At 39.8% G+C, this 13,713-nt stretch overlaps 1 protein-coding gene across 2 annotated transcripts in view; it reads right to left on the bottom strand.

Moving 5' to 3' along the window:
• Window positions 1-1,062: 1,062 nt before the first annotated feature.
• Window positions 1,063-13,713, bottom strand: part of OTUD7A (OTU deubiquitinase 7A) — a 387,007-nt gene continuing 374,356 nt past the window's right edge. For both annotated transcript variants that reach the window (XM_051980945.1, XM_051980946.1), the window contains 3 exons: window positions 11,406-11,520; window positions 10,773-10,857; window positions 1,063-6,784 (listed from right to left, as the gene is read on the bottom strand). In XM_051980945.1, the coding sequence (XP_051836905.1) occupies window positions 5,357-6,784; window positions 10,773-10,857; window positions 11,406-11,520 (1,628 nt within the window). In that variant the 3' untranslated portion in view covers window positions 1,063-5,356. The remainder of the gene's footprint in view (window positions 6,785-10,772; window positions 10,858-11,405; window positions 11,521-13,713) is intronic.

Below are 13,713 nucleotides of genomic sequence, written 5' to 3'. Positions count from 1 at the left end.
TCTGTATGTGTCCTATGGTAAAGCATAACTTGTTAGAAGAGTTACACTTGTCTAAGATACCCCCGAAGTATTTCAGCAGGAGACAGAACAGAAGCCAGCATAGTAACACACAATTGGGGCAACTAAAAGTATTTACAGCCATAATTACAGGAATAGGTGGGGACTGAGGCTGTATCGAGTTAAATGACTCCCAGTCCCCAGGGAGTCACAACTTTAAGGCTGTTTGGAACTGGCTGGCTGCTAACTGCCTTGGACCTTCCACAGTGCGAGTGTCCATCAGCCATTTATATGTCCTCAGAATATATAGTCCCTGCAGCACAGGTGAGGAAAAACATCCTGTGACTTGGGATTGTAGGCTCATTTTTTCAAGAGGTCCAACTTCCCTAAAAGAAGGAACACCAAACGCTTGGACAAGAAGGAAATAACAAGGATTAAGAAGCAGATTGCTAATAGATATTTGAGTTGACTAAGGTGAAGGTCTCTTTATCTGGGAGACTATTCTCATTTCCCCTTCAATTACTTGTTATATTATAAGGTTTCTATGAACTCAATCTACATGGATCACAGCAGGAAAAACAACAACAACAAACAAACAAGACATAGATAAGGATGCCAATACATGCAATACATAGTCACATCTTTGCCTCTGGATGCTGACACACAAACAAGACAATGTCCCAACTTTCTATAAGAATAAGTTGGATATTTCTTTTTTTTTTTCCTTGTAGTTTACCTACTGATGATAATACAAAAGTCTCCTAAGTTGCCTAATCACTTGAAAGATGTTTTATGGGCCCATTTGCTTTTAATGAAATATGTTCATGAATCCTAAATGAGATTTTAGAACAAGTCAGGCTTCCAGGTTGTGTGGCTGAATAGCCATTTTCCCAAGAGTCTTAGAAGAAGTAAGGGAAGATTAAGAATTCAATCCCCTAGTATGATTTGTTCCCCCCAATATTTTTTTGGAGTGGGGAGAGGAAAGGGTGCACTCAAAAATTCATGACACTTCTAACAGCAAGTCTTTGCAAATAGTCAAGTAAATCCACTTTTAGAAATCACATGTATGGATTCAAATTGTTCTGAATCCCAGTTAAGCCATCTGGGAGGGAACATTTATTTAGGTAACAAAAAACTCCATGATAATTTAAGGATTTTGAAGTTGCTTGTTACAAGGGAAAAGTAGGGGACAAAACTCCACCAACTGAAAAAAAAAAATCAAGCTTTTCAATGAAAGACATTTGCATGTTCCACCTTTTCAATAGGTAATTTAGGACACACACATAGATAGCATTCAGAACTTTAGAGAACAGTATATAACTCTCTTCTGGTTAAATGTCTACATTACAATTCTCAAGTTACCCCACTAATGTGACAACCCTGTTTATAATAAAGGCGCAAAATATTGCTCTGCGGCATATTTTGAAAATAATATAAAAATAATTTCTATATTACAATTTAAACTTGTCTTGTAAAGTGTCAACATAATATAGCCTGAAATCTACAAACAGAATACACTTACATACACCTTCCTTTAACAATAGACCTTTCTTTTTTTTTTTTTTTAAATCATATACACAGGTAGTAAGTGTGCAAACAAATGTTAAGCAAATTAATGAAACAACCTCCATTTTATTTTATGAATATTTGGTGGGCCTTTTTGATTCTTGCTAAGAATCAATAAGGACACCAAATAAAGACTTAAAATAAACCAAGTGGACCAAAATGAATGTGGACCACCTACAATCGTTTGCTATCTGACAGGAGCATTGATCACCTAATTATGGCAATTCCTCTGGAGCAAGGGATCTTCCTCCAAATGATTCCCATTGTATTTCTAGGGGGAAAATATTCCCTTACTATTTATCCCTCTCTGTTATCTCCTTTTTAAATTTTGCTTCCATAAGTAAATATAAATCATAGAATCTTAATGCTAAGGTGATCTAGTCCAACTCCTTAATTTTGGTTATGAGGAAACAGGGGCCAAAAAAATAAATGGCTTTCCTGGTGTCATACTGCTAGACAGTTAACTTTCCAATCAAGATCTCCCAAGTCCCAAGTCAATGATCTTTCTACCATACTACACTGGCAGTCTTCCAAAAAGTGATTCTGCATTCTAAAAAAGCGTTTTGTAGCAACAAGCTAATTTTTACCGATTCATATTCAGTATGATATTATAATTTAGTCAGAAAGACCTCTGGCCAGGGATCTAGCCTAATTCTGTCTTTTATGCAGCATGCAACGTATTGGTGTCCAGGATTATTAAATTATAATATAAAAATAGTATTTTTTTCTTTTTTTTTTGCAAATACTGTTGGAAGGATGGCTCTCAAGAAAAAGCATAGAAGATGCAATTATTTTATGATCTGAAATGGATGACTCAATCAACAAGCTTTAATTAAGTGCCAGCCACAATGTCTGGGCTCAATCGGTGCCATTAGGGCTTTACCACACATAGTCAATATGCTGGCTTGACCAGTCCATGTTGTTTTGGACACAGAACATCTTTGTGATGAGACATGTCTAAAATCTTAGCTAGGGATAGATTTAGAACACTTTCTAAAGTTTTTTTTTTTTTTTTTTTTAAGTCTTAGTGGATTATCTTTCAATACCTAGAAGTGGCAGTGGGGCAGGGGTAAAATTTTTTAATTCAAGGGGAAAGATTAGGTTGCCACATTCTCTAAGAAGTGACAGAAATAATTACTCCACATAGAATTTAAAATTTCTTGTATTACAATACCTTTTTTTTTTTTTTAATGGGGAAAGGGACTGTGGGAAGAAAGGATGCTGTATGTGTTTAAACCAGGCAGAGTGCATGAGAAAGGTAAAACATTTGCATAGCAAGTTTGTCTTTGAAAAATTTGACAAGCAGAAGGACTGTACAATTAGAAAACTTAGAAACAAACATTAACTTTGTTTGATGCTCTCATGCCCCCCCGGGGTGCCTGTGAGGCTCCTATCCATTTCTGGATGTGTATTCGAGCATCATTAAGGTTAGCTGTCGAATTTGTATTTAATCTTGTTAGAAGGAGCAGCCATATGTTCATTTATCTTTGTCTACTTCTGGATTCTACAAAGGAAGCAACCATTTTCCTTAATGCAGTACACTTGTGTCACAAAGCAATAGTTCTGGCCTGAACAAATGAGATAAATCCAAAGAGCTGCTGGAAAACCCTTATACCAGAATTTTAAAAAAGAAAAAAACTTTTTTTTTCTTCTTTTGAGTAACAAAAAACTCTAACAGGAGAAACATATGCATTATCAATTGTTACACATTCAAAGTATTGTTCAGCATGAAAATTAAAATTTTCAAAAAATTCCCAGTAAAGATTTTTTTTTTCTATTTACTAAAGAATTTTGACTCAAGGAATTGTTCATGTAAAACTCCAATAACTTGCAGAAAACCTCACATGCCGCAGAATAAAAAAATTAATCACTCACAGGAATTACTCTATTGTAATACTTAAAACAAGTAAAAAAAGTATCACTTTTTTTTGTTTTTTGTTTTTTTGCTGTTAGTGTTCCTTCTTAGCATCTTCTCCAGATGTGAAGCAGTTGGCTCAAATTAAGAGACAGCTCTACCTGTCATTTTTTTTTTCTGAGGCTTGACATTGTTGTGACTTCACACAGAAGCAATTGTCAAGGAGGAATCAAGTGCTAGTCTAAGGCTCTAAGAGTACTTAATTTTTTTCTTTTGTCATTGAGGTTTCAGTCCCTTATTTATATTCCTCAGAAACAAACGAGTTCTAATATTTGACTGGAATGGTAAGTTTTGATGTTAGCCATTCCCTTGGCCAAGAGCTGTCATCTCTAGAGGTAACCCATAAAAGGACAATGGGTATTGCTGTACAAAAGAGGGTTGCTAAGGATACACTTTTGAGAAATTTATGTTTCCTATGGGAGGCACCACACAAGAAAAGGGAAAATTTAATGAGTTTCGGCCTTGGTCTCATCATCCTATGGTCAAAAACTTTTACAGGATCTATAAGAGCTGATGTTGGTTCTATAAATTCTGCAAGAACACTCTAGCCATGGCCTGAATTAATCTTGAGAGGAATATATCTCCCTCATCACCTATTCCACCCAATTCTACTTTGAATGGATGTAGGTTCAGAACTCCTTTACCACTCATGTTTCAAAGCCAGTCTTCATAATGAGCTCACAAGCTGACCATTTTTTTTTCTGTCCACGCAAAAATGGCTCCCCGACCTACCATCTGCCACACCTTTGGCTACGTAAGTTTTCCACATGCCCATGGTCAAAAGTCCATTAAAAAAAAGTGGTCAAATTAAAAATCTGAATGGACTGGTAGCATTTTGCTCATGTACCAGGATGAGTTCATTGAGTTTTATACATCCCACCTGCCTTTGTGGTAAATGGCAGGAATTTCATCCTGTTTCCCTCTTGAATAGCTCCTGTCATCTGAGGATCTCCAAGCAGCTGACAGACTTGAACAGAAACCTCACAACACCCCTGTGAGGTAGGTTATAGTGTACCCATTTTAGAGATAACTGGGCTACTTTTGATGGCAGTGTAAATGTCGCCTCTAGACAGATGAAGGTGATAAGAGGGTTTGCTTATGAGATGAAGCCTTATATTCCTAAAGGGTCAACAACAATGATCATAATGTCAGAAAAAGTCAAAATACCTTTCTAATCCCCTCCCCACCCAACAGGATTGAATGGGGGAATCGGAGGAAGCAAAAAACCCTCGGTTTAAACTTGCTAATGAGTATACCCAGCAGAGCTACCAACACAGACCTTCTCTTCACATTTTGTTTCTACATAATGCATTGCTAATTGAATTCGTACAGATGTCAACTACCATGGAAGATGTCAGTCACCATGTTTAAAAAAAAAAGTATGAAAAATTATCCCCTTCTCAAAACAAAGGGCTGTGGAATATATTTATTTTCTTGAGGAACACAAAGATTCTCCTGATGGCTATTGGATCTTCAACGTGTATGAGGCAGATGCTTTCCTAACACATCATTCACATCTCCAATATTATGACTTTTCCCTCCATCCTTCTACTACCTGAGTGACATCAGTGTAAGTTCAGGCACCATTAGTGATTTCTGACCACACATAGACACAGCACTGACAAAAAAGGGTAAACAACCTTTCAGCTGACCAGGGTGTGTAAAAAAGACACTGACAAAATGGAAAATAAATTCTTTATGATAAATTCATCTCTGATTTCTGTGTTTTCCCCAAATAGAAGTCACAAGCCTGACAGTGACTGTCACTCCCTGTGGGAAGGACCGGCTTTCTTCGGACATCCACCACCTTCCGCCATCATAAGGGAAAAAAAAACAAAAACGATGAGACTAATTGGTTTGGAAGAGCCTCAGAAGCCTTCAGTGCCGAAGTCCCTTGGTCTCTCTCTCCCTTCGCTTGAGTTCCTCTTTGTAACAGTAGGAACAATAGTTTTCAGTCTCTGGGCGACCATAAAAGGAACAGTTTTCCTTCTTGCAGCGGTTCTGCTGAATGGAATAGATGGGGCAAACTGTGCTTCGGCCTCGGTTTTTGTCATTGTTCAACCACGTCTGCGGGGCTTCCTCGTCGGCGTACTCCAAGCAGTCTCTAACGTCGGCGGTGTTGAAGCCGTTGGTGTACGTCTGGGACTTGTGTTCGGCGGGCAGGGCGTAGGCCAGCGACTCCACCGTGTTCACGGTGCGGATGCCCGCTAGCCGGGCGGGGCTGTAGCTCTGGGAGGACAGGGACCGGTTCTGCTGGGGGTACGTGGCGCACGTTTTGAGCGTGCCCACCACGGGCTTGTAGGTGTCATCCTGGAAGCCGGACGGCTTGGAGTTGACGTCATGCAGATGGATCACGCTTTGCCTCTGGACGGGTGGAGTATGGCTATAGTGGGCGGAGACGGGAGTGGGGCCGTTCCTTTTGGCGCTGTTGCTGGGGGAAGAAAATGACCCTGGGGTGGGACTGGTGCGGTCTTTGAATTTTAAAACGAGTTGAGTTGTATGGCTTTGAGGCAAGACTGGTGATGCCCTGTCCTGAGGGGACGATTCCAGTTTTTCCTTGGAGAAGGCCTCTGGTTCCAGCTTCCGGCAGGACGAGCCCCCCAGGGAGGCCTTCTTCTCCGCCTCTTTCCGCTTCTGTTCCTGCTCGGCGTTGAAGCGCTCCTGGGCGCTGGTCAGGTAGTAACCGATCATTTCCTCGTGGAACTGGTGCCGGTGGCTGGTCAGGAGGAGCCCCGCGAAGATGAACTTCCTCTCGCCCTGCATGGCGGCCCTCAGGATGTTAAGGCTCAGCTTCACGTCCGTGCTGTACTTCCACGGGTCCGACTGCTTCTCGGACAGAGCCTTGGCGCTTTTCTCGACGGGAGACACGCTGGCCTTGTCGGTGGGAGACGGGGTGTTCTTCTCGGAGGGAGACGTGCTGGCCGACTGGCCCGACTCCTCTTTGCTGCCCTTTCGAGATTTGGACTTCTTCTCCTTGACCTTATCCGTCCCCTCGCCGTTCTTCCCGTTCCCCGAATTGGCTCGTCCCATTTTCCCATGGACCAGCCCCCCAAGGCCTCCCATGTTCTTTTTCAGTTTGATTCCAAGGGTTTTGCTGAGGCTCCCCAGCTTATTGGCCACAGAATCAGTCCTGTTCTTGTCCTTTTCTTTTCTCTGTTTGTCCTTCTCTTTTTCTTTCCCATTCTTGCCGTTATTGCTATTGGAATTACTACAGATGGAATCTCGGTCTGAGTCCATGGAGTCAGCCAGAGACTGAACATCCTCCCCCGCTGAAGCTGTAGGAGATTCAGGCTGGGCCAAAGGAGCCTAAACAAGAAAAATTAGGAATAAATGAGATCTGAGAAAGACCATTGTTAAGGAAATAGCTTAACCTTAAAAAAAAAAAAAAGCCCAAAAAACAATAACAAAATGCCTCCTGATCTCACTGTGATTTTAACCTTTAAGCTACACTTTGACTAGTCTCTATGTACTGTTTAATTAGCCTTTTTTTTTTTTTTTTTTTTTTTTTTGGTGCACAAGGACATGAAGTGCTTAGAGGAAAATCTGGAGGGACAGAAACATGATCTATTCAGCAGCAATAATGAGCAGGGTTTTTAAAAGGCATGACCGAAGGCGTTTATACTAATGCACTGTAGAGACCCTATAATCTGCATGTTAAATTAGCAGGATTGTTGCCATCTGACGACATTTCTGAAAATGGAGCTTGGGTTTTTTTCTTCTTTCTTTCTTCAGTGAAATCATAAAGGATGTTGCCTAGAAACACAGAAAACTTGGGCTTTTTTGGGGGGATGGGGTGGGGCAAAGGGAGTTGCATCTGTAAGAGTGATCTTTGGGTGACCAAGTCTTTGGAGGGTAATCACTGTATCAAAACATAGAATCCTTCTCCCCCTAAACACTCCCTCCCAGATCCTGGCACACTTAAGGGAACTCGATCAATAGGCCAATTCAATCTTAGGCCAATAATAATCATATTCTGCTTTAAAGCAAGTTCAGACTACTTCCTTCTCGTCCTTGTCTTTGTCCCTACCCCCCATCCCCCCACAAGGCTAAACAAGAAAAAAAAAATGATTCTAAATGCAGGTTCATAGGGTTGTAGAATTAGAACTGAAAGGGACCTCAGATGTCACCCCCCTCTTCCACACACACACACATTCCCATTTTACAAATGAAGAAACTGAAGACCAGAGAAGGGAAATTATTTGTACGGGGTCAGAGAGGTAGTAAGTAGCAGGCTCAAGATTTGAATTCAGACCTCCTAACTTTAACCATGTATCACTCATTTTGAATCTATCCATCTATCCATCCATCCATCCAACAAAAAGTTTCTTGAGCATCCTCAGTACTCTCTCAGTGGACAAGTCAATAGAGTAGCTACTAAGAAGTTAAAAGAGCCATATTCTTTGTCCTCAAAGTATTGATAATTTAGCTGGGGAGAGAAGACATAACTAATATAGGAAAAGTATCAGTAAAAGCTGATTGGCAAGTGTTATCAAAACAGGCTTTTTATGGAGCTGGGTCTAGGAAGATGGGAAAGGTTTCACTAACTAGAGATTGGGTAGGAGACTGGTGAGGGAAGAATAATTGCAAGTAGAACATTGTGAAATAACCCCCCCAAGACAGAGTATATTCTTAGGACTAATTTAAAGAGCCGAGTAGATGCAGTTTAAAGGTGAAAATCCAAGTAAAAATTCCCACACAAAAAGTATTTTCATCTTTTATTACAGAAATTTTACCATTAGAGATTCACTCTTTTGGTTCAATAATTGGCTTTTAATCTTTCAATGTCCCTTATTATTTACTTCTGGGAAATATGGCACCTTAAACTAGTATCTGATTAAAGATTCAATTATTATTAATTACCATAATAGCTAACAGTCATATAGTGCTTTAAAGCTAGCAAAGAACTTTACATAAGTTCTTTATGTTGAGGTAGGCATTATCTCCATTTTACAGCTAAGGAAACAGGAGTTTGGTTTTTTGGGGTCACACAGCTTGGAAATGTTGCAGGAGGATTTGAATCCAAGTCATCTTGATTCCAAATCCAACACTCTATCCACTGAATAGGATAAATAAAGGACTTTGAGGGTCAGGGTCACAGGATCTATTCTATAACCCAGAAAAACTCACGGAAAAGGAATGCTAAGGTTTCAGTAGGGGAGATAGAAGGGTCTTGAAGAATGAAGTAAGGGGAAATCAAAGACTAGTTTCATTGTGATAAAGCCTCATCAAGTTAAGGGCAGGTCACTGGCTTCATCTACTGTTCACTGAAAGACTATTTACCTGAGAATTTCCACCAGGACCATTTTGAGACAAAACTTGAAAGTGTTGGAAGGTAGGCCCATTTCTCCTCTCTGACCAGAGATGTAGAGCTGGATAGGGACCTTAAAGGTCAAACAATTCAACATTTTCATTTTACAGATGAAAAAATGGAGGCTTAGTTTTATGTTTTTTTTTTTTTTTTTTTTTTTAGTTAAGGTCACATAGGTGATAGCCAAAACAAGATATCAATCTTAATACTGTGACTTTAAACCTAGCCTTCTTTCCAAGGAGCTAGGCAGGACAGCCAAATGGCTCCATAATGCATGGAGTGCTGGGCCTGGAGTCAAGAAGGCTCATCTTTCTGAGTTCAAATCTGGCCTCAGACTCTTACTAGGTACATGACCCTGGGCAAGAAACTATTAGCCTCTGTTTCCTGATCACTTAAATGAACTGGAGAAGAAAATGGAGGACCATTCCAATATCTTTGCCAAGAAAACCCCAAGTTGGGTCACGAAGAATAGGACACAACTAAAATGACTCAGCAGCATGCTGTACCTTGCCTCCACACTTTTGCTGGTTTATGAAAAGGGAAGTCTTGTCTAGGGGCCAATGCATGCATTGCGTGAAGGAGGAAAGCCAGTTCTCCTGGGCAGTATGACACATGGAGTGGGAGCATTGAGTCTTAATGCACAATTTTAGATTAACCCTCCTCATCCTCACGACCCAGGACTTCTGCCTCTGAGCTCTGCCTTGCTGGGATGAAGCCAAAACAGCCTACCGTGGGCACGTACAGTAAACCAAGTTGGAGATAGGAGAGAACAGATTGTAATCTGAGGGATTGACTGATGGAAAAGATGAATGTCTAAGACACATTTCAAAGAACCACAGAAATGATTTAATCTGACTCCCTTATTTTCATGATGAGGTCCGGAAATAAAACTTGTAGCTAGAAGCTACAGGACTCCTACTTATTTCCCTTACTTTCTACTATACCAAACCAAGCTTTAAAAACACATCCAATGTTCTCCCCCAGCCTTCACTAATTAAATTATAAAATGATGAATAAGACGGATACTTATAATGAATGGCACTAATAATTGTCAAGGCAAGGTTGACATGAAGGCCCCAACTCTGCCTCCTCAAATAGGCCAACCCTTGTTGGGATTACTTCCTCAAAGCCATATACTTTTACTCCTCTAGCTCAGATGCCTATTTTTTCCCCAAACCAATGATCTGGCTGGGCTAATTTTTACATCTGGGAAGAAAATGCCACCTACTGGGAGAAGGAGGAAATTCCTAGAATTTGTCTTTCATTCCTGCCCTCTCAACCTCCTTCCATCCCCCATTCTTCACACAAACACACAAAGCTTATAATTAATTCTTCTACAAGGGAGCACAGCACGTTCTGATCTTGGCAGAGAGATATCTCTCCGTTGTGACTTGTCTAAAGCCTGTTTTCTGAGCAAGCATGTTTTTCCTGTCTTTTCTTTATATTTAAAAAAATAAAAAAAGAAAACTAGTCTCTTTCCCCTCATATGTTTAGTAAATAAACACACATACATACACACACACAAAAGCAGGGGCTATGTGACCTAATTCATGCCCCACTCCCAGGAAAATAAGACAAAAAGACAGATGGCATCTTTGTTATACACTCATTTTTTTTTTTTTTTAAATCTTCCATTCATTAGAAAAAAATGCAGCTCTTCTTTCCTCCTCTTACAACCTCTGGTGAGAGGATGAAATTAGCTGGGAAGGAAGAAGGATGAGAAGTTCCCAAGGGAAGATGGAAATGTGGAAGAGAACTGTTAATTTCTTTCCTAACAGGAGGGTTTCTGAAAGAGGGTACTATCGGGAAGTTTTCTTGGGAAGGACAAGTCCAGACTAGGAGAGGACAGTCATCAGGGAAAGCTGAGGGAGCAATGGAGCCCTGGCAAGATGTGCTCTTTCCTGCATTTCATTTTCATATCATCAAGCATTTTGCTTCTGACTCAGAATCTCAGAGAGTGTTTCTGCCTAGAGAGGGAAGGCTTACCCGGGTTTCAGAGGGGATGCGGATCCAAGTGACATTCATGTAGCTGTGCAGAAGGTTCAGCTTGGCTTCTAGAGACAGTATCAAACTGAGGAGTTTGGAAAAAAATAAAACAAAATACATACAATATGAGTCTTAAACATGTCAGATGCTCAACTTAAATTAAACACACACACACACACACACACACACACACACACACACACACACATACAGAGCTACATTTTCCCAACCCAATGCTTTCTGTATGTTAGAAGAAAATGGTTTGACATCCTACACGTTTCCCAAGAATTTAGTCACGAATATGGAAATATGTTAAAAAGGATTGTACATGTATAACCTATATCAGATTGCTTGCTGTCATGGGGAGGAGAGAAGAGGGAGGAGAAAAAGCTTGGAACCCAAATCTTACAAAAATGAATGTTGAAAACAATCTTTGCATGCATTTGGAAAAGTAAAATACTATTGAGGGAAAAAAAAAAGAATTGCAGTCACTCACTTGCCTCTTCTTCCCACCCAAAATTAAGCTCCATATCACTCACTTTCCTCTTCCCCTTTAGTATTAGACTGAGGGAGATGTGAATGGGAAGGAAGTATTTTTGGACAGAGATGGGGGGGAAAGGGTCAGGCTCTTACTTGGCTAATCTGGCGTTATCGTTGTCATCTTTTCCCCATTCCCAATCCTTCCCAGGATCAACTGCAAAGTGCAAAGGTAGTAATTTGTGTTCAGAGTCGGTGAGAGGGATGACCGCTAGAGGAGAGAAAAAGAGACAAACAAATGAAAAGAGGTATTAAATTTTGGTCACGTGGAAGGATGCTTCAGAGATCATTAAAAAGAAAGAAAAACCTGGAACCTGGAAACCAAGTGCTTCTTCTCTTAGGCAAATTTTATATATGAAAAGGGTCATCCAGTAGACAGGTCTTGAACTTCCCAGCAGGAAGGTATATGTGAAGTGAAGGAGGAAAACCTTTCCATAAAGGGATATAGAGCTGTCTCATTCTTCCCTTCCTTTCCCCAGGTTCCCAGCAAATATTAGAAAAACAAAAGCTGTTTCTTTCTAGGGACATGCAAATCTTTTGTTATGGCAGGGGGTAGGTCCTCACAGATTCATTTTTAAACAGAGCTAAGGCCCCAGCCATCTTTTATAATTAACCTTTGTAGCCAAATGGAGGCTATGCTGATCAAGGTCTCAATCTTACCTTTCCTTAGGAGAGTTTGCAACTTTAAAAGAGATATGTTCCTGAAGCTAAAGCTTTTTTTAGTGATTAGTCTTCCTCTGGGATAGAGGATTCACAGCAGGTTACCCATAATCCCTTAGTGTTATCATCAATGACAGAATAGACCCCTTAGGATACCTACATGCCAAGATTATGTTATTTTCTACTTATATTTCAAAGAGAAAAAAGGTTGTTAAGTGGAGTATTAAAATGATTTATGTTTTTTTGAAAGATCTCTTTAATTCTCAGAGCACAATAATTGGAGTGTAAATATCTAAATCCACAGGGATCAAAACAGAATTCTGGCCACATTCCCTAGTTATTTTACAAGGAAACTTCAGAGTAAAATACAAGTGGTATCTCAAGGGAGGAGGAAGAAATGAAGTTAGTTTCAGTTCTGAGGGGCCTTAAAGAAAAGGGTGAAAGTGGACGTCAGGTCAATCCAGTGAGATCAAATGAGGTGGATATGAAACACCATATGTAAAGCACTTTGCATACCTTACAACCTATATAAATGCCAACAGTTGTTATTGTTACTATTATCAACAGTTAACAGCATGAGAAAATTTCCTGTAGGATTTGGCAAAGAAGTAACACCAAAGAATGAACAGGATCTCCTTATTGGGAAGTTTTGAGCTCATTCTGTTGGTCATTCAAGACTGAATTACTTGCTTTACCCTGTAATAATACTGAGCTGCAAGCTAAAACACATCCATAACAACTACTTTTTATCATACCTGTGGCCTCCTCAGACCCCTACACCTTACATGGGAGAGTCTGATACTTAAATCACAGTGCTTGACTAGGAAATGCTGGTTTTGCATAGTGGTGTTTCCTTTTATCTTTTTATTGTGGATTTCTCGTGAATACATACATACATACAAACACACAAGTACATGTATGCAACACACAGGTGTATACCTATGCATGCGTGTACATATATGTGTATGCACACACATGCATATGTATATATTTATAGTGTGGGAGTGTATGTACAATATAAGGTACAGGTTGGAATCTGTACCTTAGGCCTCCCCAGATCCATGTTTAGTATAATCCAACTCTGGTGACCATGAAGAAATTAATCTTAAATAGTACTTGACTCTCACATTTGACACCATTAATCAACTTAGCAGTTATCTGGTACTTTGGATAGAACTCCATACCTGGAGTCAGGAACACCTGAATTCAAATGTGATTTCGAATACTCACTAGTTGTGTTACTTGTAGCAAATCACTTAAACTCTGTTAGTCTGTTTCCTCACTTGTCAAGTGGAAACAATAATAGTATCTATCTCCCAAGATTTTCATGAAAAAAGATAGGGTAACATTTGTGATGCATTTTGCAAATTTTAAATTTAAATTTAAATATCACACACACACACACACACACGTGTGCGCACAAACACACAGGAGCAAATGATGTTGATGGTGCTATTTGTCTGACCATTCCTTTTCAGCCTTATTTACTAATTCTTCACTTATCTCATAACCAATAATAATGGATACCAATCCCCAACAACTTCTCCCCCAATTCCTGCAAGATTTTGTCTGGCCCCTCTTTTCTCTTCTCTTTATACTATCTTATTATGATCTTATAAGCTGCCATGGGTATAATTATCATCTCTATGTAAATAACTCCAAACTATAAATCTATGCTTAAATTTTCTCCTGAGTTACAGTCTTACATCACCAAAGACCTCTTAGACATTCAAAATGGATCTCC

Source organism: Antechinus flavipes, chromosome 2, assembly GCF_016432865.1.
Source record: "Antechinus flavipes isolate AdamAnt ecotype Samford, QLD, Australia chromosome 2, AdamAnt_v2, whole genome shotgun sequence".
Taxonomy (NCBI): domain Eukaryota; kingdom Metazoa; phylum Chordata; class Mammalia; order Dasyuromorphia; family Dasyuridae; genus Antechinus; species Antechinus flavipes.
This window is presented reverse-complemented; position numbering and strand designations above follow the sequence as displayed.